The 25408-nt window shown below is 53.8% G+C and overlaps 1 protein-coding gene across 1 annotated transcript; it reads left to right on the top strand.

Annotated features, from left to right (window-relative positions):
- Positions 1-320: 320 nt before the first annotated feature.
- RPH3A (rabphilin 3A) lies at positions 321-25151 on the top strand. The gene is made up of 20 exons (XM_009283953.1): positions 321-397; positions 950-964; positions 1787-1930; positions 10265-10394; positions 10695-10781; positions 11307-11472; positions 11996-12037; positions 14566-14718; positions 16148-16240; positions 16426-16473; positions 16544-16747; positions 18238-18317; positions 18707-18781; positions 20029-20138; positions 20761-20887; positions 21415-21471; positions 21663-21814; positions 23913-23994; positions 24557-24653; positions 25021-25151. The coding sequence occupies exons 1-20, from the start codon at positions 321-323 to the stop codon at positions 25149-25151; spliced, it is 2070 nt and encodes a 689-aa protein (XP_009282228.1).
- The last annotated feature ends 257 nt before the right edge of the window (positions 25152-25408 follow it).

Raw genomic sequence — 25408 nt, 5'->3', positions numbered from 1 at the left:
GCGGTTGTAGGCTCCTGTGTCTCGTGCATGATATCGAGACAGCAACTAAAGTGACATTCCTGTTCCTCTCCCGCTCCTCTTAATGCCAAAAATAAAGCCCTGCCCGGTGTGATTTTGTGTTTTTTGTTGTGGGTTTTTTTTTCCCCCTACAGCCTGGCTGAAAGCACCAGGTTCCTTTTGTCGGCATCGCTGCTCTCTGAGAGCACGGGCAGACGAGCAAGTGATTGACTTCCCACGCGTTCTGAGTCGGCACTCATCGGCAGAGCACCGGTGTGCCCAAACTCGCTCTGCGTGTCCCTGCATCCCCTCGGCAGCCAGCGATGACCGACGCGGTGGTGGGTGGCAGCTCTGACCGGTGGATGTGCCCCAGCGACAGGACCATGTCTCTCCGGGCCAGGTGAGAGGAGGGGGCTGGGGTCGCAGGGATGCTGCTGGTGCGGAAGGGAGGAGAGTCCCCGGGGGTGGGAGGCGATGTGGGTGCAGCCGCCCTGGTTCCTCTTCTGGGGACATTGGGAATTGGGTTTGCACCGGTTAGATGGGGACGTTTTGCCCTGTTGCCTCCTAAACCGCCTGAGAAAGGTGGTGGGGATGGACCCACGGGTGTCCACGCACCCCTGTGCCAACGGGGAGCCTTGTCCATCCCGATGCCCTCCAACGCGGCTGCCGTGCAGGGTGGTGCTGCATCCCACTGCGTGGCAGATCTCCATCCCGGCTGGATGGGTGGTGGCAGCACCCACAGATGGGTGCTGGTTTTGGGTGCCCGGATGATGCAGGGGCTGGGCGAAGCTTGTGTTCGGAGCTTGCTGCTCTGCGCTGCTTTGGAGGAGCAGCGGGGGTCCACGGAGAGGGACACGCTGTCGGAGACTGTCAACCCCGAGGCGGGGAGAGCGCTGGCCTCGTCCCTTCTCTCACCTAATCCTTGTTCCCTCTCTTTCCCTGTGCCTCCCAGCAGCGAGAAGGAGCAGTAAGTATCTCGCTTGCTTTTTTTTGGCCTATTGCTCTTCACCTGCTACTCTAATGGTCTTGAGAGAACAGGAAAAATCTTGCCCTGGATGCAGGAAAAAAGCAATTAATTTTGGGAAGTGTTGAACAGGGTTTTAATGAATTTTAAGGTTTAAGACCGTGCAGGTCTGCTCAGCCCTGGCAGGAAAGACCCAGGAAAGGTCTTTAGATGAGCAGAAAGATGAGGGGAGGAGAGGCCTTTTGCCTCCTTTGTTAGCGTTGCCCCTCTGCCACCTGCTCATTTGCAGGGCTGAGTGGCAGACGTTACCGTGTCACCAGGTTAAAGCTGCCTGACGCCCAGGCTGCGCTCGCTGTGCGAAAGGATCTTTGGAAATGACGGTAGGAGAGGAAAAACTCTGATGTTTGATGAAATGTACCCCAAAAAACCCCTCCTGCTCCTGTGGCCATTGCCCTGGTACCACAGCTCACTGGCAAACCTGGCGTTACATGGCAGAGAGCAGGGTGCAAAATTAGCCACGTCAGTTGATGCTTAACATGGAAATAATGAGAATACTTTTGAAGAGGAAAGGGGTTTTCTCCATATGAAACAAGTGTTTCTATATGAAACCTCCCCAAAATGGAAATAAGAGCTTCCAGCTGGTGGGTGGGGGCCATTTGCAGGCTTCCTGCTAGAAGAGAGCTTGGAGGATGGGGAGATATCGTACCCCTTCTTCCCTGGCCTTGGGAATTGGTGCCTGGCTATTGCCCACACACGCGTGTGATTGCACATGTGCATGCACACACATGATCTGTGGACGAAGCCCTGGCCCCCCTCTCCCCGCAGGCTCCCCGCTGGCTGGGCAGCACGGGGTGGCCAGCCTGACCGGCAGCGCAAGAGCGAGGAGTTGACGGACGAGGAGAAGGAGATCATCAACCGAGTCATCGCCCGGGCCGAGAAGATGGAGGAGATGGAGCAGGAGCGCATCGGGTAAGGCGGTGGTGGCACCGGCACCGCGCTGGTGGGACGGGAGGGACCCCACGCCTTGCCGGTGCTGGCGGGGGAAAGCGCTCGCCTGGCTGCTTTCCTGGCCAGCAGCTACTGCGCTGACTGCACTGCAGTGTTTCTCCTGAAAGGGAGCCTGCGGGGGATCTTTTTGAGCTGGCGTTGGTCCTTGGCCAGGAGGAACCTGTAAGCAGGGGAGGGAGCCGCTTGGCATGCTGCTGCCGCTCGGTGTGCCGCTGTGTTCTAGACCAAGAATTTATAGTCTCATCGATTTTCTTTTTTTCTTTTTTTCCGGTCCAGAAGGGATCATTAATAACATCTCATTTCGGGGAGCGAGGCTGCTGCTGCTTGCCCCATCCTGAGCCCGAGCATCCGTGAGTGCAGGCAAAGCCATGGCTCACCAAAAGGTGTTTTGTCTTGTTTTGGGAACACGGATGGATCCATCGCCCCCTCCAGCAGCGTGTCCCGGCGGTTAATCCCTCCTGCCACCCAGAAATGAGCTGTCTGTGGAGCTGAATAGGTCTGAGTGTTGCACAGCCTTGGGGCTGGCCACATGTTGGGACCAGCTCCTGGGGGGGCTGGGGATGCTGGTGCTGCCCCAACCACATCCGTGGTGGGGTACCCGCCATCGCTGGCGGGTGCTGCGGGCATCCCCGGTGCTGATGCACCTGGCCTGGAGCAGAGGGCAAGACGTGCCTGTGTTTGCTTTTATTGCATCTCTACCCTGCCTGGGCAAAGGTGCCAGGCGAAATAACGCTAATAATTAGGTATTGACTTGCTGTGCTGGGGATGGTTTTCTGGAGGGGATCTCCATAATCCTGTTTGTCAGGCGTCATGCCTTTTTTCGTTACAGAGGAGCGTTTTATTCTTGCTGAGCTTAAGCATCGACTACTTTTCCCTGCAAGGTTGGGGGGGGGAAATACTCAGGCCCAGGCAGGAACTGTGCTCTCTGCCACTTCGGAGAACGTCAAAGCCCCTCTCGTAGCTCAGGGACAGCTTTGCTCAGCAAACAGGCACGTGGCCCTGCGGGGCAGCTGTTTGGTGAAACGCAGAGAGGACCTGCCTGCGCCCGCAAAGCCTCGCGCCGCAGCCGGAGCTTTAATCCATCACCCTGGCTGCTTAATAACCCTTAAATATTGAATGTGTTTGTGATGCAGGCACGGGGTGCTCCAGCTGCAGCACGCAGTCTTCCTCGGTGGCTGCAGCCCGTTGCCTCCTAAGTGGTGGATTTATTTACTTGTTTTTAGAAATACGTTGTTAGGAGGAGGTCTGTGAACAGCTTAGGCAGGTATCGCCTCAACAGCAGCTGTTCCTGCTGCCTGGGGCTTGGCGTGTGCCCCATGGCTGTGCTGCTTCCCTGGGCTTGGATGGGGGCTGCCCCTCCGGCCAGCATTGCCTTGCGTTACAACGTGCAACGCTTTTCCTCTGCTGGCTTTCTGGCAGAAACCAGGTGAAAGTAGCTATGAATGGGTGGTGATTCATTCTGGAAAAGTGCTTACAAACAGCATTTCCCCAGCTTTGCACGTTTGCAGCCCAGTAAGAATTACTCTCAAACGTGATGCTCTTTGGATTATGCTTAAATCAACTTTAGCAAGGCGGGGGAGAGAGGTTTTTTTTTTTTTCCTTGCATCATGCATTCCTGCAGCTGTCTGCAAACCTGCAGAAGCTCTCCCTTTTACCTTTGTTAGCCGAGTCAGAGGAGGTTTCTCATCCTCATTCATGAAAAAGCCGGGCGGAGGACTTCGTGCTGTACTCAGAGTAGAGCAAGGGAAGGCTGGCGGATGTGCAGTCGCAGCTGATTTGCCTCCTGCATGTAGGCGTAGCAGGAGCCTTGCCAACTCCTTTGTGTTTGTTGGCTTGCACAACAAGAGCTGTAGGATGTGCAGCTACAGAAATATGGGACAGCATCTATATCAGTCTCTTGCAGAATGGCCCATTCAGAAGCTGCTCGGATGTTATCCAGGATAGCTCCTTATATTACAAAATAATCCGGGTTTGCCCGGCTGGCCTCTGGCAGGGATGCAGCGGTTGTGAGAGTGTCCCTCGGTCAAACAGGCTGCTCTAGGGAGGTGACCCTGGAAAGCCTGATTTTCTGCAATTTTCTGGGATTTTCTATTCCTGTAAGGGGGGAAAAAAAAGGAAGATCCATTAAAAACCTGGTTTTGGTTAATATAAGGAATAGCTTACATGAAGCAAATGCGCCTCGCCTTCCAAAGGGGAACATGTGGTAGATACTTGGAGTTGTCTTAATAAGTGGATTGTGTTTGGGGGGGTGCCTTTGAGCTTTACATATAATACTTGAGCAATCGTGAAGTCTACAGGTGGGTGCTGGCTGCAAATGAACCTCCTTGTGCCTTGAAGTCCCTCCTGATTTAGTGCCATCCATCTCCTGCCCTCTCGTGTCCCCTCTCCTGTATCCGCCGTCCCATGAGCCCCTTACTGTGGCCGGCTGGAACAAATTGATGCTGCTTGTTGAGAAGATGTTTGTGGAATCAGAATTCATGTCAAACCCAGCTCAAATTAATCTAGAGAAAGAGAGTATTTTTAGCACAGGGGGTGGATGGAGGCCCGCGGGATATGTGATCTGGATGCTGATGAGGATTGTAGGACGGGAACGCTTTGGTGTGTGGTTTTTTTTTTGGCTGGGTCATTGTCTCATAGCAGAGAGAAGGATAATAGGAGCTGAAATCATCTTAAACAGCAATATAGCAAGAGTGCATCAGGCGTGAGCTGATGAAGGACTTTGCAACTGCCTGGGGATTAGGATAGTCCTTTGGGCCAGTTTAAGGGCACAGGGGCTGAAAGCCAGCGGGCAAAGGGTTTGGAGGGCAAAGCGGACCTGTGGCAGGGACGGATCCGTTCTCGTCCCTTCTCCCTCCCCACTTGGCCTGAGCTTGTGCTTGGGGGGTCCCTGCGGTGACTCTGTGCTGTCTCCTGCTGTGATGCTCTGGCGGCGGCAGTGGTGGTGGTGGTGATGCTCCAGCTGTGGTCCATGAGGAGCCCGTTCCTCCCAGCTGACACAGGAGCACCTGCGGGCACTAAGTCGCTCTGTTATGCACTTATAATTAGGTGCTATCAATAACCCACCGAGTCTGCTCTGCTGCCTAATGAGGTCCATCATGCTCTTGGCATCGAAGAAAATATCTTAAACCATGCAAAGTTAGAAATTGCTTTTTCTGGAGAGCGCCTTGCGGCACGGAGCCGGTTCTCCCAGGGGTGATGTGACACATCGCTCCTGGATCTGGCCGTGCTCCTGCCTGGGTGCAGCTATTCCCTTCCTTCTGGTCCCCTCCAAAAGTGCGATGGTTTGAATGTCTCCCCATGGGTCACAGCCCCTCACCTTTCCTCCGAGAGGACCAGCTATAAAGCAGGATTGCATTTTAATTTGGCTGCTTATTGCTGGGATGACACGTGCGTAATGCTGGAGCAGATGGCTGAAGTCACAGGGGATTAAGTCATTAACCTCGGTGGCCAGCAGCAGAGACGTTCTCTGGGGACCACAGTCTCATATCTTCTTCCTTGTGTTCAGACAACGCAAAAATAAGAATAGGGGCCAGGAAGGGCAGGGTAGTTGCTGGAGGCAGACAGAAGCGTCTCCTGAGATGCCAACTTCTAGAAGAGACGAGGTTAATTCATGGCCAGAAGACAGCTCATGCGCTTCTTGAATTTTTTTGGATTCCCCCTCCCCCCCAAAAAAAAATCTCCCCTCTCATTTCTGAGACTGGGATGAACCTGCAAAATAACAACCCTCCTGTAACACATCACTGGAGGCAGCAAGCACCTGGAGTGCTGCACTAGCACGGAACGGGATACTTTGAAATGCATGAATCCCCCTGGCCTCCTTGGGCATCTTCCCTCCATAGTGAGGGCTCTCAGCAGAGGATGAACTTTGAAAGTCGACCTGTAAAGCTCAAAGGATGCTTTGCCTTTAGTTACCTGTGCACTTGTAAGGGGAGAAAATTGCTTCTAATTTTTCATCCTGATTTTAATTATGTTTTCTTTAATCTGTAGCTTGGCTTCTTTTCTTGTCTCTTTTATACCATTAAAATTAGTCCTACTTTAATATTCAGCCCTTTAAGGCACATGATTTTCCCCATGGAGGCAAGTCAGTGCTTAATTCTGGAGGCAGTTTGTGACCTCCTTTGTGTTTTGCTTGAATTTTTTTGCCACGTAAGTGGTGGCTGAGTCCATCCCCGCTGTTTCCTGCGTGGGGCTGGGGAGCACTCAGCTCACGGTGCCCTGGGTCAGGTCCTTCTCCTGCCCCTGTGCAGCAGTTCATTGTCTGCTGCATTAAATGTCCTCCCCGACACGGTTTAAAACCCATTAGGCACATCTTTAGCCGTTCGCTTCTGCAGAGTGGCAATGAATATTTAAACACAACAAACTCTTGCGTGCCTGTCCCGCTGTTAAGTCTTGTTTTCCAAGATCATCAGCACTCAGTGCCAGTGACTGTCTGTCCCTCTCTGGATTGCTCTGGTCCTAGCGCAAGAGAAAACGCCGATGCCGTAGCACTGCTATCCTAGCTGGGATTCAGCCCGGCCTGAGGTGGTCCCTCAGCCTGGCGAGCAGCCTTCACTGCGTCCCTGTGGGACCCTCTGCCTGCCTGAAATCATGGGAGATGTTTGCAGGTCTTCCTCCGAATGCGAGCCCTTCCCCTGCCTGCGCCGGGGTTCCTGGGTGCGGGCAGGAGGTGGTAGGGAAGGCTTCCCACCAGCCCTCGCTGTCCCGGGGCTGCTCGCCTTTCTCTTCCAAACCATATTTATGGGGCCAGGCAGATATTATATTGTCAGGGGACTATTTTATTGCTGTTATCATCTCAGGTGCATGTTAAGCATTTCGGATATAGTGTATCGCCCGGTTCTTATATCTTGTTCCCATCAGTGACTAATACATATTTCTTTGGCAGATACCAGATGCTCTCCCTCTCTGCAGGGCTGTCTCCGGGAGCGGTGATGCTCCCGGGTGCTGGGCTTAGCCAGCTCTCTGCCACCGGCTTCAATTACTCCCCTCTTGGGCTTTTTTCTCTATTTTAACAATTTGAAGCATATTTCCTGCTCTTTGAAGTTAGTCTTACAGAAGCCAGAGGGATGGGCACTTTGAAGTGCGCATATTGGTAAGGAAGATGTTGCTGTAGTCCTAGAGACACGCAAGGGAGAGTGGAGAATTGGATGGCTATTTTATGTGCAGTAAAAATGAGGAACAAATGATATCTAGGGGAGAGGGAGAAAAAAGCTTTTGGGAAGGCAGAAAGCTTGTTCCTGGCTGCTACCTGGGCAAGAGCAGGGTGTCCCTCCAGTTACTGGTTAGCGGTGGGCGAACAGCCCATGCGTGGGGTTCTGGCAGACGTGTAGGATGGTGCTGGATGAAGCTGAAGAGAAACCTGGGCTTTTTGCTCCCGGTTATCACCTTAATCAGGAGCTTCCCAGCCTGCGGGTCTCGGTGCAGTACCCCCTTTCCCAGGTCCTGCCCTCTTTCTGCCAGGTTCATGCCAGGACTTGAATTTTAACTTTTTATACAGTCCTCTCATGGCAGAGTTTGAATCAGGAAAAAAAGCCCAATTTCTCCAGCTTGAATGGGTGTTTAATTAGGCAAATGTGCTTCATTTGAAACTGGTGCCACAGGTGTGTGTACTGACTGCTGAGGCTCTTCCACTGGTTAATAAAAAACCTGAAGGAGCCGCTTCTGGTAATGAGAAACTGGGAAAGATTTTGCAGCTAAATAATGAATCTGGTGCCACAGGTGTGTGTACTGACTGCTGAGGCTCTTCCACTGGTTAATAAAAAAACTGAAGGACGCTTCTGGTTAATGAATCTCTTGAAATGCAAAAGCTTTTTTTTTTTTTGTTTTGCTTTGATTGTGCCATTTGTTCTAGTTTCTATAATAAGTTTGTTTGGGCTTGCAGATTTCCAACTGGAAGCTGCTTCTCTTGGAGCAGAGCTCTTGCAGCACAGGGAGGGGAACTGCAGAAGCTATGCGCTTGTACATGTGCTTCGCTGCTAGGAAAATAAAGGTTTTGCCCCCAAAATGCGTTCCCTGCCCAGGTGAGAGCAAAGTGCTGCAACAGAAGCTGGATGTTGTTGGTTATTTGCTGTGGGGGCTCTTCATGGGGACCCTGCATTGCATGTGGTGAGACGTGGGCTGGGAACAACCACGGTGTGATTCATTTAATTTAAATAAGAAATGTTTGGGGAGCAGCTGGTTTCCAGGTTTTAATTGGAATACCGCTTGTTGCTGGCCGGGTGTTTATGGGATGATGCAGCTCTCCTGAAACCACTGAGACCTCCCCTGTTTGCAGCAGGGTGTATCGGCCACAGAGCTTGGGAAGGCACTAAGGGTGGGTGATGGCTCTAGCAGCTGACTTATTCTGTAGGAAGAAATCACCTATGGATCATCTGCAAAGCAGTAAGCAGATGCTCAAGGGCAGGGATAGACAGCCACATCTCTCAGGAGTAACACCGGAGCAGGGAGTTAGGCTAGCAGATAGCTTCCCCGTTAAGAGTAAAGTGGAAAAGCATTCAAGCACCTCGCTGCAGTCCAAGGATGCTGTTTTTCAACAAAAACTGTCTTGTCCAGGAAACAAACTAGCTCAGGTTGACAGCCAGAATTTCTGTATTTAGAGAGCCCATAGTCATGTCACTGCCGAAACTTCAGGTGATGAAAACTGAAGGAACTTGCAAGCTCGCCCATCTGCTGTCTGGTGACACCGTAGCTGTGAAAACAGCGATTTCTCCTCACTGCTGGCTCCGTCTGGCTCTGCTGGCTTCCCGGCCCCAGCCCAGCTTTTCTCTCTCCTCGCTGGGAATGGGCTGCAGGTTCATTAAAAACCGTCAGGAGGCACCTCCACGTCGGCAGCCGCCTTGGCCCTAAGCGCGCTCGAACCCGGGGAGATCAGCCCCCTGCGTGGGGAGGAGTGGGAAATTCTCCAGCGGGTTTTAGCACAGCCAACACCTTCCACCTAAACGAGATGTTGTAATAACACGGCTTTGGTCAGATAATGTATGCTGAGTCATGGAGCCGCGTCCCCGCTTTGGGCTTGACTCAGTGGCTGATGAAGTGCTTCGAGATGCTCCTGCTGACTGCAGCGAGTTTCCAATGGGGCATTTTATTGAACTGTAATAGGTTGCATGTTCCATGATGCTTTAATTTTCCCGTCTTGCTGCTCTTCCTTTATCAAGCACCCATGTACAATAACGCCGTTGCATTTCCTCGTGCGGTCCACGGGACGCCGGCCGCCCTGCGAGCGTCTGGAGACCAACCGCAGAGGCACCTTATGTAGAGGGGAGCTTATAAATTGTTTATGAGCGATTCCAAGGTGCTGGCAGCCAAGCTGTCATAAATCTGAAGCTGTCATCAGACATGTGGGAAAATGTCTTTTAAACGTCAGGTGTTTTTTATGGCACACCGTGTTAGCGGCTTTGTCAGATTTGGGTCAGGCTGCCGTGGGAGCGGATGGCAGCCCCGCAGGCGAGGGGGGCTGCTGCTCTCTCTGGTAGGCTCGGGTCTCCTCCTCCCTTTCTTCATTCCGTCTCCTTCCTCGCTGAATGGTATAAATAATGCATCCCTTTCCCCTTCTAGTGCTATTTTTAGGGCCGGGATTCTGGGTTAACTGAGCGTACAACTCGCCGCCAGCTCTTGGGTGCTCGGAAGGCAGCTCGTTCCTGCTCCCGCTTTGCAAACTGCTTTTGCCAGTGCTGTGTTTTTTTCAGAAGTTGCTTAACTGGGTTTTTTTTTACCTTTGCAGTAAACAGATGTGTTTTTATAGCCTGTTCTCCAGTGGGCTTTTTGCATTTTACTCAAAGAGCTAAGTATTTCCATGAAGTAAATTGTATGCAATTTTTTTCTTGGAAAATGAGAAAACTAATTAATTCATTCAGTCCTTCCGCCAGAGCCCTTCCAAGATCTCCTCTCGCAGTTCTTCCACGGGCAGTCGTCGGGACTGGGTGGAAAGGTTTCCATCTGGGGAAAGAGCTGCTTCGCTGATGCCAAATGGCTTTGTGCAAAGGTGCTGACTTGGATGGATTTTATGCTCGTGTGTGTATGTGGGAGCCGGGGCTGGTATCTGCTCTCTGGCAGCATCAGTGGAAGTTAATAGTCATGCAATATAAAGCTATAGGGGAATATAATACTCCGACATGTCCCCTGGGATGTGTCTTTTCCCCTGGTTGCATTCCTGTAGCTGGAAGAGGAGAGGCTCTGCTGGAAGCTGCACCAGGAGAAGGAGCAGCTGGACCAAAGGCAGCTGCTACCCGTTGGGAGCGGGACCCCCACATCCCAGCTGTGCGGTGCCTTTCCTGACAGCCCCTGTCCCCTTTCTGCCAGGCGACTCATGACCCGTCTGGAAGACATGCGCCGGAGCGTGCTGGGGGACGGGGTGAACCGCTGCATCCTCTGCGGGGAGCAGCTGGGGCCGCGGGGATCCGCCTGCGTTGTTTGCGAGGACTGCAAGAAGGTGAGGCATCTCCCTGCAACCTGCTGCCAGATGCAGCTCCCCCGGACCCACACATCCCCCCCCAGTGCAAAAATGGGCACGTCGATCTTTCAGTGCATGCTTTGATTGCTCAGTGTCCCTCCGCACGTGGCACAAGGGGACATCCCTGGGGGTTTCTGCAATCACCGATGTTTGTGCTGGGAGAGCTCTCGTTAACTGGCTCTCATTAACCTCACGCTCCCGAGGGATGGTGCTGGTGTGGTGGGACCTTCGGTGGCCGCGGAGTCCCTGCTGCCACCTGGCGCTTTGCTTTCTCTGTAGAACGTCTGCACCAAGTGCGGGGTGGAGACCACCAACAGCCGGCCCCACGCCATTTGGCTCTGCAAGATCTGCAGCGAGCAGCGCGAGGTGAGCACGGCAGCCCGGGTGCTTCCCCTGCCTTGGGTGTTCCTCGTGCTGGAGTGGGGATGCGGTCCCTGCCCTTGGTTTGTCACCCTGTGCACTGTCCCCACCCCAGACCTCTGAGACAGGATCAGCTCCTGTCTGGGAGTCCCAGGGACTTTCAGCCTCTCCCCCAGCATCATGAAACCTTGTCCAGCTACTTGAGTCTGGTTCTTACAGGATGATCTTGTTTTCTATATAAAATGCCTTTTTTTTTTTTTTTTCTTTCTTTCTTTAAAACAAAGCCTTGGGGTTGAAGAGGCTGTTGTGGCCAGAGATTGGCTCCCTGCCACCTACAGTGTGCAAAAGCTGAAGAGTTAATTAGGTGGACGGGCTGTGGGGTCGCTGTGGGGCAGGGGGTTATGGGGGTGCATGTCCTCAGTGTTGCCTGCTGGAGGCAGACCCCTGTGATGCAGGGGGGCAGCGGCTGCCAGGTCTGCACCCAGCATCCCCCCAAGACATGGGTGCCACCCCGCTGCCTGCACCCCCCAGGTGTGGAAGCGCTCCGGTGCCTGGTTCTTCAAGGGTTTGCCCAAGCAAGTGCTGCCACAGCCGATGCCTGTCAGCAAGAACAAGGGACTCCAAGCCCCAAGCGAGCCCAGCCCATCGGAGCTGCCCACCCAGGACCCGAAACTTGCCTCCCGTGCACCCACCCGAGGTAGGTGATGGCAGGGTGCTGACCCCCTCCCTCTGTGCAAGGGGTAGGGGTCCTGTCAGCAAGGTGTTGGGTCTCCTCCCCATTGTTTGCAAGGGCAAGCCCTAGCAAAAAGCATCCAGAGCAGTTGTGTAGCTGCTGCCTGTTTTATAAAGGGTGCAGAAATCGCCTCGCTGCCCTCCTGCCTGCTGAGGCTTTCTCCGGGCTGTCCAAGTCAGGATCGTCACGTTTGCAGGGACATCCTCGAGCAAAGCAGCCCTGGGTGGGGTTCTGGGGTGCCCGGCCGGGGGTTCGGGAAGTGCCTGGGTATGAACACGGTGATGCAGAAGCCTAGAAAAAATGAGAATAAAAAAGTAAACCTGGGGAAGGAGTGGCAGGAAAGCCTGAAGCCTAAAGCCTAGAAAAAATGAGAAGTAAACCTGGGGAAGGAGTGGCAGCACAGCCCGGGGTGGGGTTGGCGGGGGTGGTGTTGGCGGGGCGGGCGGGCTGCAGCTTCACCGCTTCTTGCTCTGTTTGTGCCCCCAAGGCCAGGTGGATGCCGGGCCCCCGGCCGAGCAGGACTCTGACGGTAAGCACCGGCATTCGCACCCTCCCCTGTGCCACTGCCTCGGTGCCGCCTGTGCCGAGCCCTCTCTCTCTCTCCCTCCCTCCTTTTCCCGTGGTGCTTTCCTGCGGGAGGCTGCAGCGGCAGGACCTCTCCTTGCTGCTGCCACCCACTGCGCGGGGACCGAGTTATTCTGGGGCTTCCCCACCTACTGCACACGCTTGGGCTGAAACGCTGCAATTGAAAGCGCTGAGCAGAATTGCCTCCGTAGGTGTCGTTTCCTGCTGCTGATTGGCAGGTGTTTTTCTGCTTATTTAATGGCAGTCCTTAGGAAACCTCCTGTGGAAACTTTAGGAGGCTCATGGGGGGGGCTCGTGCGTGTTGGCGAGGGATGGAGCAGCCGAGCTGTTCCTACTCTCTGCTCTGGTCACATTGGGTTCCCCCCACCAAAGCTCTTGTGCCGGTGCCCTGCGCCCAGGCTTGTGCCATGCACGGATAGCAGAGCAAGGTGAGGATGCAGTGGTCTTTTTTTATGGTTATACCTCCCCCCTCCAGCACTCACAGCCCCCCGAGGCTCTGCCTGCATCGTTGTGTTTAATAGCAATGCCGGCTGAGGGGGCTGCGGTAAGTGGCAGCAATCAGTGCCTCCTGCTTGCAGGGGTGAAGCCACGTTCCTTGCCAGGGCTCACCAATTTATAATCTCATATATGCCCTGTGCTGCTCAGGACCCACGTCCCCTGGATACTGCTGCCGGCACCGGCAGGAGCTGGGGCTCGGGGCTCCTGCTGCTCCCAGACCAGCCGTGCCGCTGGGAGTTAATTTTGAATAATAGCCCTCATTTTCACAGTTTGGCATGGGAGTGCTGAGTGATGAGGTTACCTGACACCCCCCCACACACCCCCCCAGCACCGGCTGCTCCCCACCAGGCGATGATTATGCTGGGAGTAGCCTAGTGGCTGCAAACCCTCCTCTTCCTCTCCCTCTCCCCTTCCTTGGCTGCATGGAGGAGGCAGTGGGGGGCTGAGGACACAACAACCCCCCAGAGCGGTCCCCTCCATCCCACCCTTCCTTTAGCCCAGGGTCTGTTGTGTCAGCAATAACTCAGCTGGCCGATGGCTGTCGATGAGCAGGAGGTATTAGCGGCTGGTTCCCGGGGCCGTGTTTGATTTCCCAGTGGTGGCTGCCTGGGGCTTTGCTCCGTGTTGGGCTGCGGGCAGGGCTGCGGGCAGGCAGCATCTCAGTGGGCAGAGTGGGTGGCACAGCCTTGTGCCGAGCCGTGCTCCCTCCGCCCTGCAGCACTGCTTGCAATGGGGATGCATCCTGCGTGTCTGGGGGGTGGTGTCGGGGCGAGCTCCGGGTCAGGGTACCCATGGGGGGGTACCCAGGCTGGGGTACCCATGGGTGCGGTGGTACCCGGGCTCAGCCGCAGCCCATGCTATGGCGCTCAGTGCTGGTGGGGGGCTCCGGCTGAGCCTTGGCAAGGCTGTGCCCAGCCTGGTTGTGCCGAGTGATGATCTTCATCTTCCCACACAACAGCAGTTGGGGAAACCACTTAATTAAGACTATTTAATCACGATGGTAGCTGGTGATGTTAAGCTTCCCAGCCCCACAACAGGCTGCTTTTATTAAGCCACCGTCTCGCCTGTGAGTAGGGGAGGGTTTGTCAGGCTCTGCAGCTCCCTCCTGGTGATCAGCATGCTCATGATGTGCCCATGACTTTCCTAAAGCTCCCTTGGAAAATTATTTATTGCATCGCTATTTCTGCACCACGGGGCTCCTGGTTGTGGATGCTCGTTTCCCCTCCTCCCTCCTCTTCAGCATCGTGACATTTTTACCCCCCTCTTCTCCCCCACCTGCAATCTGTTGCGTTTCGCTTTCTCCTTGCGCCCGGTGACCCTGAGAGCCCAAGCAAGGATAAACATCCTTGTCACAGCAAAGATTTATACCTGGCGTCTCCGGCACAAGCCAGGTGAGGGCTGAGATCTTTTCTATCACATCCATGGGTTGCAATTTATCACCACAAAGTGGTCTCGGCACCCTGGTGCATGTGGCTGGGATTTATCCACTGGGATGGCTGCTGCTGGGTGGATGGAAGTGAGAGGCAAAGGCAGCTGTCACCGTTGTCTCGCTAATAAATGGAAGATGATCAGCAAAAAGAAAATATGATCCCCCTGTCCTGGGGACTGTGGAGCTGTAATGGCATTAGGGGTTTGATGGGTGCTGAGGACCGGCTGACAGATGCCTCTGGCCTTTTTTTCCCGTGGGGCTCTCGTGTCTCCTGGTGTCCCTATGGTTTGCCATGTCCTTTGAGCTTTCCTGACCACCATGTGCAGGTTTGATGGTGCAGAGCCTTCCTGCTGCCCTGCAGGTGCCGGATGGCTGGCAGTCCCTAACACTCTGGGGGTGATGCTGCAGCAGCCATCCTCCTCCTCCTCCTCCTGCTCATGCCCAAGCTGGGCATCACCCAAGTGGCTGCTCTCAGGGCTGGCTTTGGGGATGGATGGGTGGTTGGGGTGCGGGCCTCACTGCTGCCTTTATCGCTCTCCCCACAGGCAGCGATGTGACGGCAGCTGCCCGGGGGAGCTACGCGGCGCCTGGCCACAAGCTGGCCGAGGGCAGGCCGGGCCTGTGCGGCAGCGAGCATGCCAGCGGGGACGCCGACAGCCATGACTACGCTGCCGAGAGCGGGGTCAGCAGGAGCCCTGGTGAGAGCTGCACTTCTGCATGCTTGTGCACGCTTCTGCATGTTTGGAAGGAGAGGGCTGGGGGGCACGAAGCCGGCAGCCAGACAAGGGTTGTCTCTGCTTGACGTGCAGCACTAAGTGATGCTGAGGGATTTCACATTGCAGAGCACCAGTGCCAGCTTCCCGTGCCGCTCACCTGCTGTTTTACACTGCTCTGTGGGGCTTGCTGACGGGGAGGTCCGGGGCGTTAGTGGGATTGGGGGGAGGTGTGAAGGGGAATTGCTGTCCGTTCTCCTGTGTGCAGGGGGGAGAGATGGGATCCTGCTGTGCTTTTCCCTGCAAAGAGGCATCTTATGGCCCATGAAAGGACATGAATTTGAAAAGCCCCATGCGTGATGAGAGCTGTAAGCGAAGAAAGGAGTGGGCTCAGCACTTACCAGGCTAATTTTAAGCAGAGATTAAGCAGAAATGCAGCCAAGTTGGGACCCTAAGTAGAAGCATTTTTCATGCTGCTATGCCCCCACCTCACTGCCAGGGTGGGCATGTGCCCTACGAGGTGATGCCGAAGAAGTAGGCATGGGCCAGCCCTGCCTGTGGGAGCCCGTGCTTCACTGGCGGGGGCCTGGCTGGGGATGTCATTTCTTGTTTCATGAAAACTTGATGTGCTCCAAGCTGTTATAAATGCCTGTGATACGAACGGGTGGCTGACAGCGTTCTGCGGGGCCTGGATCCTGCCCAGGTGCCTCCAGAAGGGGAAGGGCACTTGCAGAGACCACTTTTCATCTAGGAGCTGAGCTTGCAAATTTAATTGGTGAAGCTAAAAATGTCTGGAAAATATCCAAGTCCTCCTTAATTCCTTGGGGAAGAAAGGAATGTTCAATGGCAGGATAGGTAATAGCTGGAGAGGGGCGTTCAGGGCTGCCTGGGCTTCTGCCATGGGGAGTTGGTGTTTTAATTCATGTTTGGGTGGATGGCCCTTGAGGGTGCACCCGTGTCCCACTGCTGTCTCGGGGGACGCTGTGCAGCAGTGGTCCTGGGGCATTGCTGCCGGTCGGGCATGCAGGGGGACGGGGGTGTGACAGGCATCGCAGCGATGCTCCTGGGTTTGTTTGCTTTCCAGCACCCGGCCACCCCCCACATCCGTGTTCCTTGTTCCACGTCTCCTGCGTCTCCCTCTTTTTTTGCAGGCGGATTGGCGCAGCACGGGGTCCCCCTAGTGAAACGCTCCTTGCTCCACCCTGGGCTGCACCTGCTCCCCGCAGCGCTGACCCCAAAAACGTGCTGGGCTGAGCCGTTACCTCAGCCACCTCCATCCGTCGGCCAAACCTCTCTCCTCTCAGCTGCCTCCGGCTGCCCTTCCCCGGCCGATTGCAGCTGTAATCCTCTCCTCGACACAGGCAAAGCCCCTGGGGCCCAAAAAGCCCTTGCTGATTCTCCCCTCTCCTTGCAGGCGTGAAGCGGACCAACTCCCTGCAAGCCCCGCGGCCACCCCTGCCAGCTGCTGCCAGCCCCGCTCCTGGTCCCGGGCCAGCAGCACCGCCAGGTAGGACACGATGGGGATGCAGCCAGGATGCTTGGTCCTGGGGGACACGACACCCCGATGCTCTGCCACGGGCAGGGACCCCCCTGCTTTGAACAGTGCCAGTGCTGGGGTGGGAGAGGGGATGGAGGGCATCGCTCAGCTGAGCGCCCCAGTAATTCTGCATCTGTCCCCAGTGCCACTGGCAGCGGGAAGACCGGGTCCTGGGGCGGCCAGCCGGTTCCCAGAAAGACAAGGTAAAATTCGGTTGCCTGCAAGGGGCTGGGGGGCAGAGTGCGCCGGGGGCTAACGGGATCCCTCCCGCAGCGAGCCCGCCACTGGGACCCCCAGAGCCGGCCCGCGCCACTGCCAGGGAGGAGCGAGGAGGGGGCTACGCTGTGCTGCCCGCCAGAGAGGAGAGGCCAGCCCGGCAGCCCCCCGCCATCCCGCCAGTGCCTGCCGCCCCGCTGCGGCAGCCGCCCCAGGAGGAAGAGGAGGAGGATGCCAACAGCTATGACTCTGATGAAGGCAGTATGTACCCAGGGCACCCGGCTGGAGGGGAGGGAGTGGTTTCTTTGGGAAACCTGGAATTTTCAGGAGGTGGTTGCTGCGAGACTGTGACTCACACTGTAAGGTCATGGGTCTCTGGCAGGGAGAGTGCTTGGGGAACGCTGCTTCCCCGCGGGGCTCGGAGCCGAGGCAGGGTCTTGCAGGCTGTCCCTGCTCAGTCAGTTCAGCGCAGCTCGTGGGATCTTCAGTTGATCCAATTTACTTGACCAAATTACTTGAGCTCTGATGAGTGCTGGTTTAGGCTCTGTGCTCACACGACCTTTCCATTTCCAAATTCAAGTCCTGAAGGTGGCTGGCTCGTTCTATCAGAGCATCCTTTGCTGCGAGAAACGCCACTGGACCTGTCTGTAGGAAAGGCTTGGTGGCTTCAGTACCTTTACACCATGAGATCTCGGTCTTCAGTCATTTGCTCCCCTAACGAGGGAGCTTGCTGCATGAGGGTATTGCTTTGCCTGTCCAGCCTGTTCCCACCCAGGACAGGAAGAGCTGCTCTGGGCCAGGAGTGGGTGCAGAAATCGCGCTCGGATAGGAGCAGATGGACCCAGCTGAGGTTCTGTGCTAACTCTTCATCCTTGAGATCTTTTCCTGGTGAGCACGTGAAGACAAGCATGAGCTGGTTTACAAACAGGTCAAAACGGGGCCAAATGCTGGTCCCCAAGCCTTGGGAGGAGATGCTGGCCACCCGAGCTGAAACACCTTCTCAGGGTGGTCCTGGGGTGGCATTGCCTCCCCGAGCTGTGCCCACAGAAGGATTTGTACCGTTACCTTATGAGGTGTGGCTGAGGGAACTGGGGTGGTTTAGCCTGGAGACAAGGAGGCTGAGGGGAGACGTCATCGCTCTCTGCAACTACCCAAAAGGAGGTTGTAGCGAGGTGGGGGTCGGTCTCTTTTCCCAAGTAACAAGCGATAGGACGAGAGGAAATGGCCTCAAGTTGCGCCAGGGGAGGTTTAGATTGGACGTGAGGAAAAATTTCTTTACTGAAAGAGTGGTGAAACATTGGAACAGGCTGCCCAGGGAAGTGGTGGAGTCCCCATCCCTGGAGGTATTTAAAAGACGTGTAGATGAGGCACTTAGGGACATGGTTTAGTGGGCATGGTGGTGTTGGGTCAACGGTTGGACTCGATGATCTTAGAGGTCTTTTCCAACCTTAATGATTCTATGATTCTACCTCTTCCTTTGCCTGGTGAATATTAAAATCAGCTCAAAAGCCCCAGGCTGCCCTCCCTGTATCCTGGGCAGTTCCAGCTTTGTAAAGCTTTGATCAGAGCTCGTGAATCTGGCTGGATTTGTGTGTGACAGTTTGGCCGATGCTGGCACAGCCTCACGTGCATTAAATGGCTTTTACGTTTGAACCACAAATCTTTCTAATTACTACTAATCGGGGCTTATTAAACACGGTTATTGGCTGGGATTTTAATTGCCAACTCCTCCTCCTCTATCTCGCTGTCAGCTACGCTGGGAGCGCTGGAGTTCAGCCTGCTCTATGACCAGGAGAACAGCTCTCTGCACTGCACCCTCATCAAGGCCAAAGTAAGTGGTCCCCTTTTTCCTGACCGACTTAACCCTGTCTGGCTCCCAGCTACCCCAGTGCGATGGGCTGGGAGCAGCGTGGCTGCTGGCAGAGGCTGCTCCCCTGGGAGACCCAGCCCAGCCCCGCTGGCACTGCTGCTCCTGGCTGGGAAGGAAGGGTCTGTGGGGCTTTTTCTCGAGTGGGTCTGAGAGGTCTGCGGGGCTTTTCCTCAAGTGGGTCTGATGTTTCAGTGCATCGTGGCACCCACACCTGCTCGGGGTGGAGAATGAGGCTCTTGGCTTGCTGAACACATTTTCTCTTTACTGAGTTGCTTCACGAGTAGCTTTTTCTCTTTCCTGGCTCTGCTTAAGGAGGATTCATGCATCGTGTTTTCTTTATTATCTTTTAGGGCTTAAAACCAATGGACTCAAATGGCCTGGCAGATCCCTACGTCAAACTGCACCTCTTGCCTGGAGCCAGCAAGGTGAGGCTTTGCCTGGTTTGGGTGCGTTTTGGGCTGGAGATGCAGCAGAGGTTTCTCAAATCCTCCTGAGGTCCCTACCTTGTGTCAGACTTCCTCCCCTTGATTTCTCCACGCAGTTGCTCACTGCTGCTATTTTACCTGGGAGGTATCTCTGAAAAGTGGTGATGCTTGCAGATGCGCTCCCATACCCGAGGAACAGCTCACCCTGCAGACAGGGATCTGCTTAGGGATGGAGGGGAGCTCCAGAGGAGGTGACACTGTTAATGCATTGCAAAACATCTGACAAAAAAATCTAATTATTACCGGAGTTTGAAAGATCAGTTTGCTTTGAAGCTGCAGCATGTTCTCATTAGAGCTGTGAAGAAATAACCATTGAATAAACTCTGAGTAAACTTCCCCCCATCCAAGAAAGCTCTGGAAATCTCACTCCCCAGTCCAGCTAAGCTGATCTTGGTGGGGAAACCTTTGAGGAAGGGATGACCAGTGCTGGCTCCTTGCTCGGGGGCTGCAAAGCTCTTTCCTGCAGCAGAGTTTTGCCCAGAGGAACTAAGTGTAAAACAAAGGGAAAAACTGATAATAAAACCATTGGATTGATATTTACAGGTTTATTTTATGTGCAGGGGCTTTCTGGTCTTGTGCAGCGTAAATCAAGGTGTCATGATCTTGGGAATTGCTTTGATTTTTATTGCTCTCTTGTTTGCTGATCTTTTATTTTTTTTTTTTTTTTATTTTGCATGTGTGTTTGTGAAAGACACATGAACAAGTGACAGAGCTCCTCATTTCCCAAGCTGTCATCTCCTTTAGACCATGAGAGCTGTTACCCAAGCCCCGCACAGCCAAGCTGTCATCTCCTTTAGACCATGAGAACCGTTACCCAAGCCCCGCACAGCCTGCCCTGTGCAACTTTTTCTTGTACAAGTGTCCTTGAGGGAGTAGACCCCAGACAGTGAAGAAAGCTGGGTGGTGAAGGCTGCCCTGGCCACTGCAGGTGACAGAGTCCCCGGTGCTTGCATAAAGGTCCACCTTGTTAGGTCAGTGATGCTCACCTGGAGTTGATGGCTTACTGGCGTGACAGCCTCAGCAGGCAGTGGTGATGTCCTGCAGAGTCCTCCATGCCCTGGTCAAACCACCTCTTGTAAGCCAGAGGTGATGGAGCATCTAATTTACACTCGTCTGCCAGGAGCCTAAATTTAGGTGGGGAGGAGTTCAGGGGTGTAATTATGCCGTGTTTTGGTTTGATGCTGTAGTCAAATAAGCTGAGAACGAAGACTCTGCGCAATACCCGTAACCCCGTGTGGAATGAGACCCTGGTGTACCACGGCATCACAGATGAGGACATGCAAAGGAAAACTCTCAGGCAAGCAGAGGAGCTGGGGTTGACACCTCACCCTGTCATGGTGGGATGGGGACGGTGGGTCTCCTTGCACGGAGCATCGCAAGCCAGCCTTCCTCAGGAGGGCACCGGCAGCAAAGTGCAGGTGTTGATAGAGCACCTGGAAATGCAGAGGTTTTGGTCAAAATCAACATCCTTCACATGAACATGCTGATTTTGATGGTCCTTTTTAAAAAGAGAAAGAAAGGCATTTTGACCCTGTCGTTTAATATTAAATTATTGGCATTGCTATTATTCTTATCAGCAGAGAGATTTGTGTATTGCATATCTGTGCATGATTTGACAGTGTCCCAGCAAAACATTTAGGTGTCTCTAAAATTTTTGGCATTTCTTTCCTACAGGAAATTTCCACCTTTTGATTTCTTGCCCCATCGCAGAGTGCATATTAAAAATGTTGATTTTTCTGGCAAAACAGAAGTTTGGTTTTCTGACTGCTTTTGGTCAGAGGAGAGCCAGATGGACGGAGGCTTCGATGGTGCTTTGCTTTGTCCACCCCCCGAGCAGTGCCCTTGCAGGAGTGGTTTTGTGCTCCGGAGTCAGGTACTGCTCCAGCCTGGCTGATGTTCACCTTTCCTCTTCCCTTCAGGATCTCCGTGTGTGATGAAGACAAATTTGGCCACAATGAGTTTATTGGAGAAACTAGAGTTTCCTTGAAAAAACTCAAAGCCAATCAGAAAAAGAACTTCAACATCTGCTTGGAGAGAGTAATACCAGTGAGTTTCTGTGAAATTTCTTTCTGCTACCATTAATGTTGAGGTTGCTAACAAATGGCATGTGAGGGAGCTAGTGGTGAGCCTGGAGCTGGAACCAGCCAAGAGCGGTAGGTGCCTGACTTCACTGGCATCTTTAGGAGTTGGATTCCCACTGGCATCTGGGCTGATGTGACAGGTCAAGGCCAGGAGATAAGAGCGTGGTGGGAATCCAGGGGAAGTGACCCCAGGGATCTCCCTGGTGGCTGCAGATCTGCTGGCGTTGCCAGCCTATGCTGATGTATGTCACTGTGGAGGAGAGGACAGGTTGCTCCATCCCTGAGCTCTGCTCCCCAGTGCTCTGGGTGAGGTGCTGAGTCTGCTGAGGTGGAGGTTGATAGAGCAGATGAATGTACCTGAGCCCCCTTCCACTCCTGATGCCAGCAAAAGAGCTGGGCTGGGCTCCTCAGGGGTGTTTTTGCTGTAGGACGGTACCTCTTCCAGCTGTGGTCACTAATGGCAGTCTCTCTTTTTTCCCTTCCCCATCCAAGATGAAGCGTGCTGGAACGACCGGCTCATCCCGTGGGATGGCACTGTACGAAGAGGAGGTAAGAGTCCTTGGAGGACAACGTGCTCCATGCACGATTCACCCATCATCTCTCATATACAAGCCCCATTTTTCTTCCCCCTCATGGGGATACAAGGTTCCCTTGTATCCATCTTGTCTCATCTGCTCTGGAGTTGACCATCTTCCTCACTCAGCCCCCGTGTCCCCATCTCTGGTCGCTTCCTCTTGCAGGTAGATCGTGGTGGGGATGTGGAGGAGCGTGGGAAGATCCTCGTGTCCCTCATGTACAGCACCCAGCAGGGCGGCTTGATTGTTGGCATCGTACGCTGCGTGCATTTAGCAGCCATGGATGCCAACGGATACTCAGACCCTTTTGTTAAACTGTAAGTGGGAGCTGGGGGATGGCTTGGTGTGGTAACGGGTGGTCATGGAGCCACCCACTGTCCTTGAGCAGCAGCTGATGCTCCTTCCAAAACCACTGGAGAGAGGAGAGCGTTTCCCAAGCACCTTGAGACCTCATGCACAACTGAGCTGCCCACCGACAATGCCTGTGCGAGGTGGTAATGCTCTGCTTGAGTGCCCCTGCCATGGTTGAAGCTAGGTGAGACTGACCCAGCCCTTAGGTCCATCCACTTCCCATAGGTTCCCAAACGCGCAGACCCAACAGCCACCCCGTAGGTGCAGAGCTGGAGGACGAGAGGGGTCCTTCTCCCTGGCTTTGACCCACCATGCCTGCAGGGTGGAGAGGGCTTGATGTCCTTCCGTGCATGACGAGGAGCACGTGCCCTGCTCGCTGCCCCATAAGCCCATGTGCTGGTTGTAGCTGGGAGCCCAGGGATCGCCCTGCTGTGCCTGTGCCTGTCCCTGTCCCGTGCCATGTCTCCACTGCAAATGAATCAGCTTAATTAATGTAGACAGTGGTGGCGGCTGCGGTTTGTGCTGGCGATGCCTTGCTGCGACGGGGAGCAGGTCTCCTTGAGCAGCAGCGCACCCATCAGTGCTTGCAGGTGAGGGGGGAGCGGCGCTTGTTGAGTCGCTCCTGCAAACGTGGGGGAATAAGATCATTTTAACTCGAACCTCATAAACTGTGACACGGAGAGGACCCTGCAGTCATTCCCCATTGCAGTTGTGGCTGCAGGTGGGTTTTCGTTGCTGTTTTCTCTTTGCCTTCAGAAAAAACCTCTCTTCTCTCTAAAAGTCATTCAATAACTCTCGTGTTGAACATTTTGCACATCTTTTTGTAGCTGAGTGGAACTGAGTAGTTTTTCTTCTCAGTCTCTCTCTTATTTTTTTATATTTTCCATTCCCACAAACAGAAGATGGTGGCTTTCCATTTTTAAATCAACTTCCAACACAGATCTAATTAATGCCAACTCTACAACTTAGTTCTGGGTCTGCAGCCAGGCTGCAAAGCCCAAGCCCTAATTTTTCCCACATTCTCTAGGTTGAACCTACCTTGGCTGAGTACGCTAGTTTGTGTGGTATTAAACACTAATGGGCTATCTTTAGCTTTTTTTTTTTCATATTTCTCCCCATCTCTGTATGCGTTTGCACATTCTTGGCTGGGTTTTCCAGCGGCCAGGCTCGGTGACCGACCGTGCAATTGCCCTCGTCTGCTGGCGACCAGCCCGGCTGCTTATTTTCCATGTTCCCTGACAGTTTCAGCTGCTCCCCGCTGTCGGCCTCGGCAGGTTCCTCCCCACCTAAATGCAGAACTCGCCCTCTTTTGCTCTGTAAAACGCCCACAACCATTTCTTTTAGCATGGCTTGGGGAAAAAAGACTTGGGACCAGTGCGTGGTTTGGAAGGACATCAAGAGTGCATGTGCGGGCTCGCTGCTTTCTGGTGTCTGAGCAAGAGATGCTCCCCCAGAAAGGTTTCTGCTGAGCTCAGCACTCTGCGCAAAGCAGGTCTTTACGGCCAGGCTCGGTGACCGACCGTGCAATTGCCCTCGTCTGCTGGCGACCAGCCCGGCTGCTTATTTTCCATGTTCCCTGACAGTTTCAGCTGCTCCCCGCTGTCGGCCTCGGCAGGTTCCTCCCCACCTAAATGCAGAACTCGCCCTCTTTTGCTCTGTAAAACGCCCACAACCATTTCTTTTAGCATGGCTTGGGGAAAAAAGACTTGGGACCAGTGCGTGGTTTGGAAGGACATCAAGAGTGCATGTGCGGGCTCGCTGCTTTCTGGTGTGAGAGCAAGAGATGCTCCCCCAGAAAGGTTTCTGCTGAGCTCAGCACTCTGCGCAAAGCAGGTTTACGGTTTCCTGTGTCTTGTCTGGCAATCGGGGGGGGGAATCAGGATTTTACTAATTTTATATTTATTTCAGATAATTTTAGAAGGTGGGATGGGAGACTGGCTAACCCATTTCTTTGCCTTAAATATCTTCAGTTACTTTTTTCTAGCCCAAAACCTCACTTTTTTTAGTTTATAAACTCATGCTGTTCTTGCACTTGAGTTTTGAGCTGTTTTCTGTTGCCCCCAGTTGGCTGAAACCTGACATGGGAAAAAAGGCCAAGCACAAGACACAGATTAAGAAGAAAACATTGAATCCTGAGTTTAATGAGGTAAGGACAGATCTAATTTTTGTTTTATTAAATCAACTTAGGCAATTACTATGTTGTACGGAAGAGGTGGAAGACAAACTCCCTGAGGTTCGGTTCCTCACTTTCCCCTTTCTGCACCCAGGAATATTTTAGGAATGACTTTGCCACGGGAGATCTCACCGGTTCAGTGCCGGGCAGCACCGGTACGCACCAAAACCTCCCTGCTGCCTGTGTTGCTGACTCCATGCCACCCTGGCCAGGGGGTGTGGGTGGGACGAGCATCCCGGGGGGGAGGGGGGGTGTCCCATGGCTGGTGCTGCTTTGATGGGGCACCTGCAAAGTCCTCACTTAGATACAAGGGGTGAGCTCAGCTTATGGGTTTACGCAGTATGTGGTGATCCTGGGAGCAGAGGTGCTGCAGGGAAAGGGGGCATTTGCTCTTCATTAGTGTATTTTAAATATCCTCTCATTGGATTTTGAATTCAGGCTGTACAGAGAGATCATTTGCAATTCCTTAACTGCAGCTTTCTGGGTTGTATTTTCCTGGGATGCTTGGGATGACGCAGGTGTTCTCCTTCCGCAGGAGTTCTTCTATGATATAAAACACAGTGATCTGGCCAAGAAGTCACTGGACATTTCTGTCTGGGATTACGACATCGGAAAATCGAATGATTATATTGGTGAGCTGCAAGTCTCTGTGCTCTGGGGTTGCGGTTTCGATGCCCGATATAGCGCTCGCTGTACGGGAGGGGTGCGTAGGTCGCCTGCCCTGTGAGGAACCCCAGGCTGAGCTTTGAGGTGGCACCATGCAGGTTGGTTGGGCGCTTGTATCAGGCTATCAAATACAATACACCCACTGTACTGCCCCATCTCCAGCATCCCATGGGGTCTTCTGTGCAGGCAGAGCAGCTCTAGTTGTTTCCACTACGTTTTAAATCCAGGAGGTGGAGAGAAATGCCTCAAACGTGGGGTCTGTCCCCATGAAAGTGATTTACTGGAACATCAGCATCATCTCTGAATACGATGTCGCTTCTCCCTTTCTTCCAGGCGGCTGTCAGCTCGGCATTACGGCTAAGGGGGAGCGCTTGAAACACTGGTATGAATGCTTGAAGAACAAGGACAAGAAGATTGAACGCTGGCACACCCTCCAAAACGAGAACCATGTTGCCAGTGATTAAAGGGAGCTGCTGCCCGAACCTCCCCAAACAGCCCATCCTCTGCCAAGCCCCTGTAGATCTCTGATGTCCGTCTTCCAGCACAGTCATGCCTTGCTACATGCCTCTGGTCCCAGGGCAGCAACACTCTTCTGCCTCCTCCAAGCGTCCTCTGCGCCCCATCCTCACCTCCACCTGAAAACTAACCCAGATCTTTTGTATTCACTTCCTTTGGTTTTTTGGGGGAGTCATTGAATTATCCTGGTGTGTAATTCTGTCAA

The sequence above is a fragment of the Aptenodytes forsteri genome, unplaced genomic scaffold (genome assembly GCF_000699145.1).
Source record: "Aptenodytes forsteri isolate BGI_AS27 unplaced genomic scaffold, ASM69914v1 Scaffold118, whole genome shotgun sequence".
Lineage (NCBI taxonomy): Eukaryota > Metazoa > Chordata > Aves > Sphenisciformes > Spheniscidae > Aptenodytes > Aptenodytes forsteri.
The sequence above is the reverse complement of the archived record's forward strand: the minus strand, read 5'-3'. Positions and strand labels throughout refer to the sequence as shown.

Bases quoted from the DNA above. Each gene is read 5' to 3' on its own strand.
- RPH3A (XM_009283953.1), top strand. From the start codon at position 321: ATGACCGACGCGGTGGTGGGTGGCAGCTCTGACCGGTGGATGTGCCCC. The intron at 16,474-16,543 runs GTAAAATTCGGT...TCCCTCCCGCAG, and splicing joins CCGGTTCCCAGAAAGACAAG to CGAGCCCGCCACTGGGACCC. The intron at 24,654-25,020 runs GTGAGCTGCAAG...CCTTTCTTCCAG, and splicing joins AAAATCGAATGATTATATTG to GCGGCTGTCAGCTCGGCATT.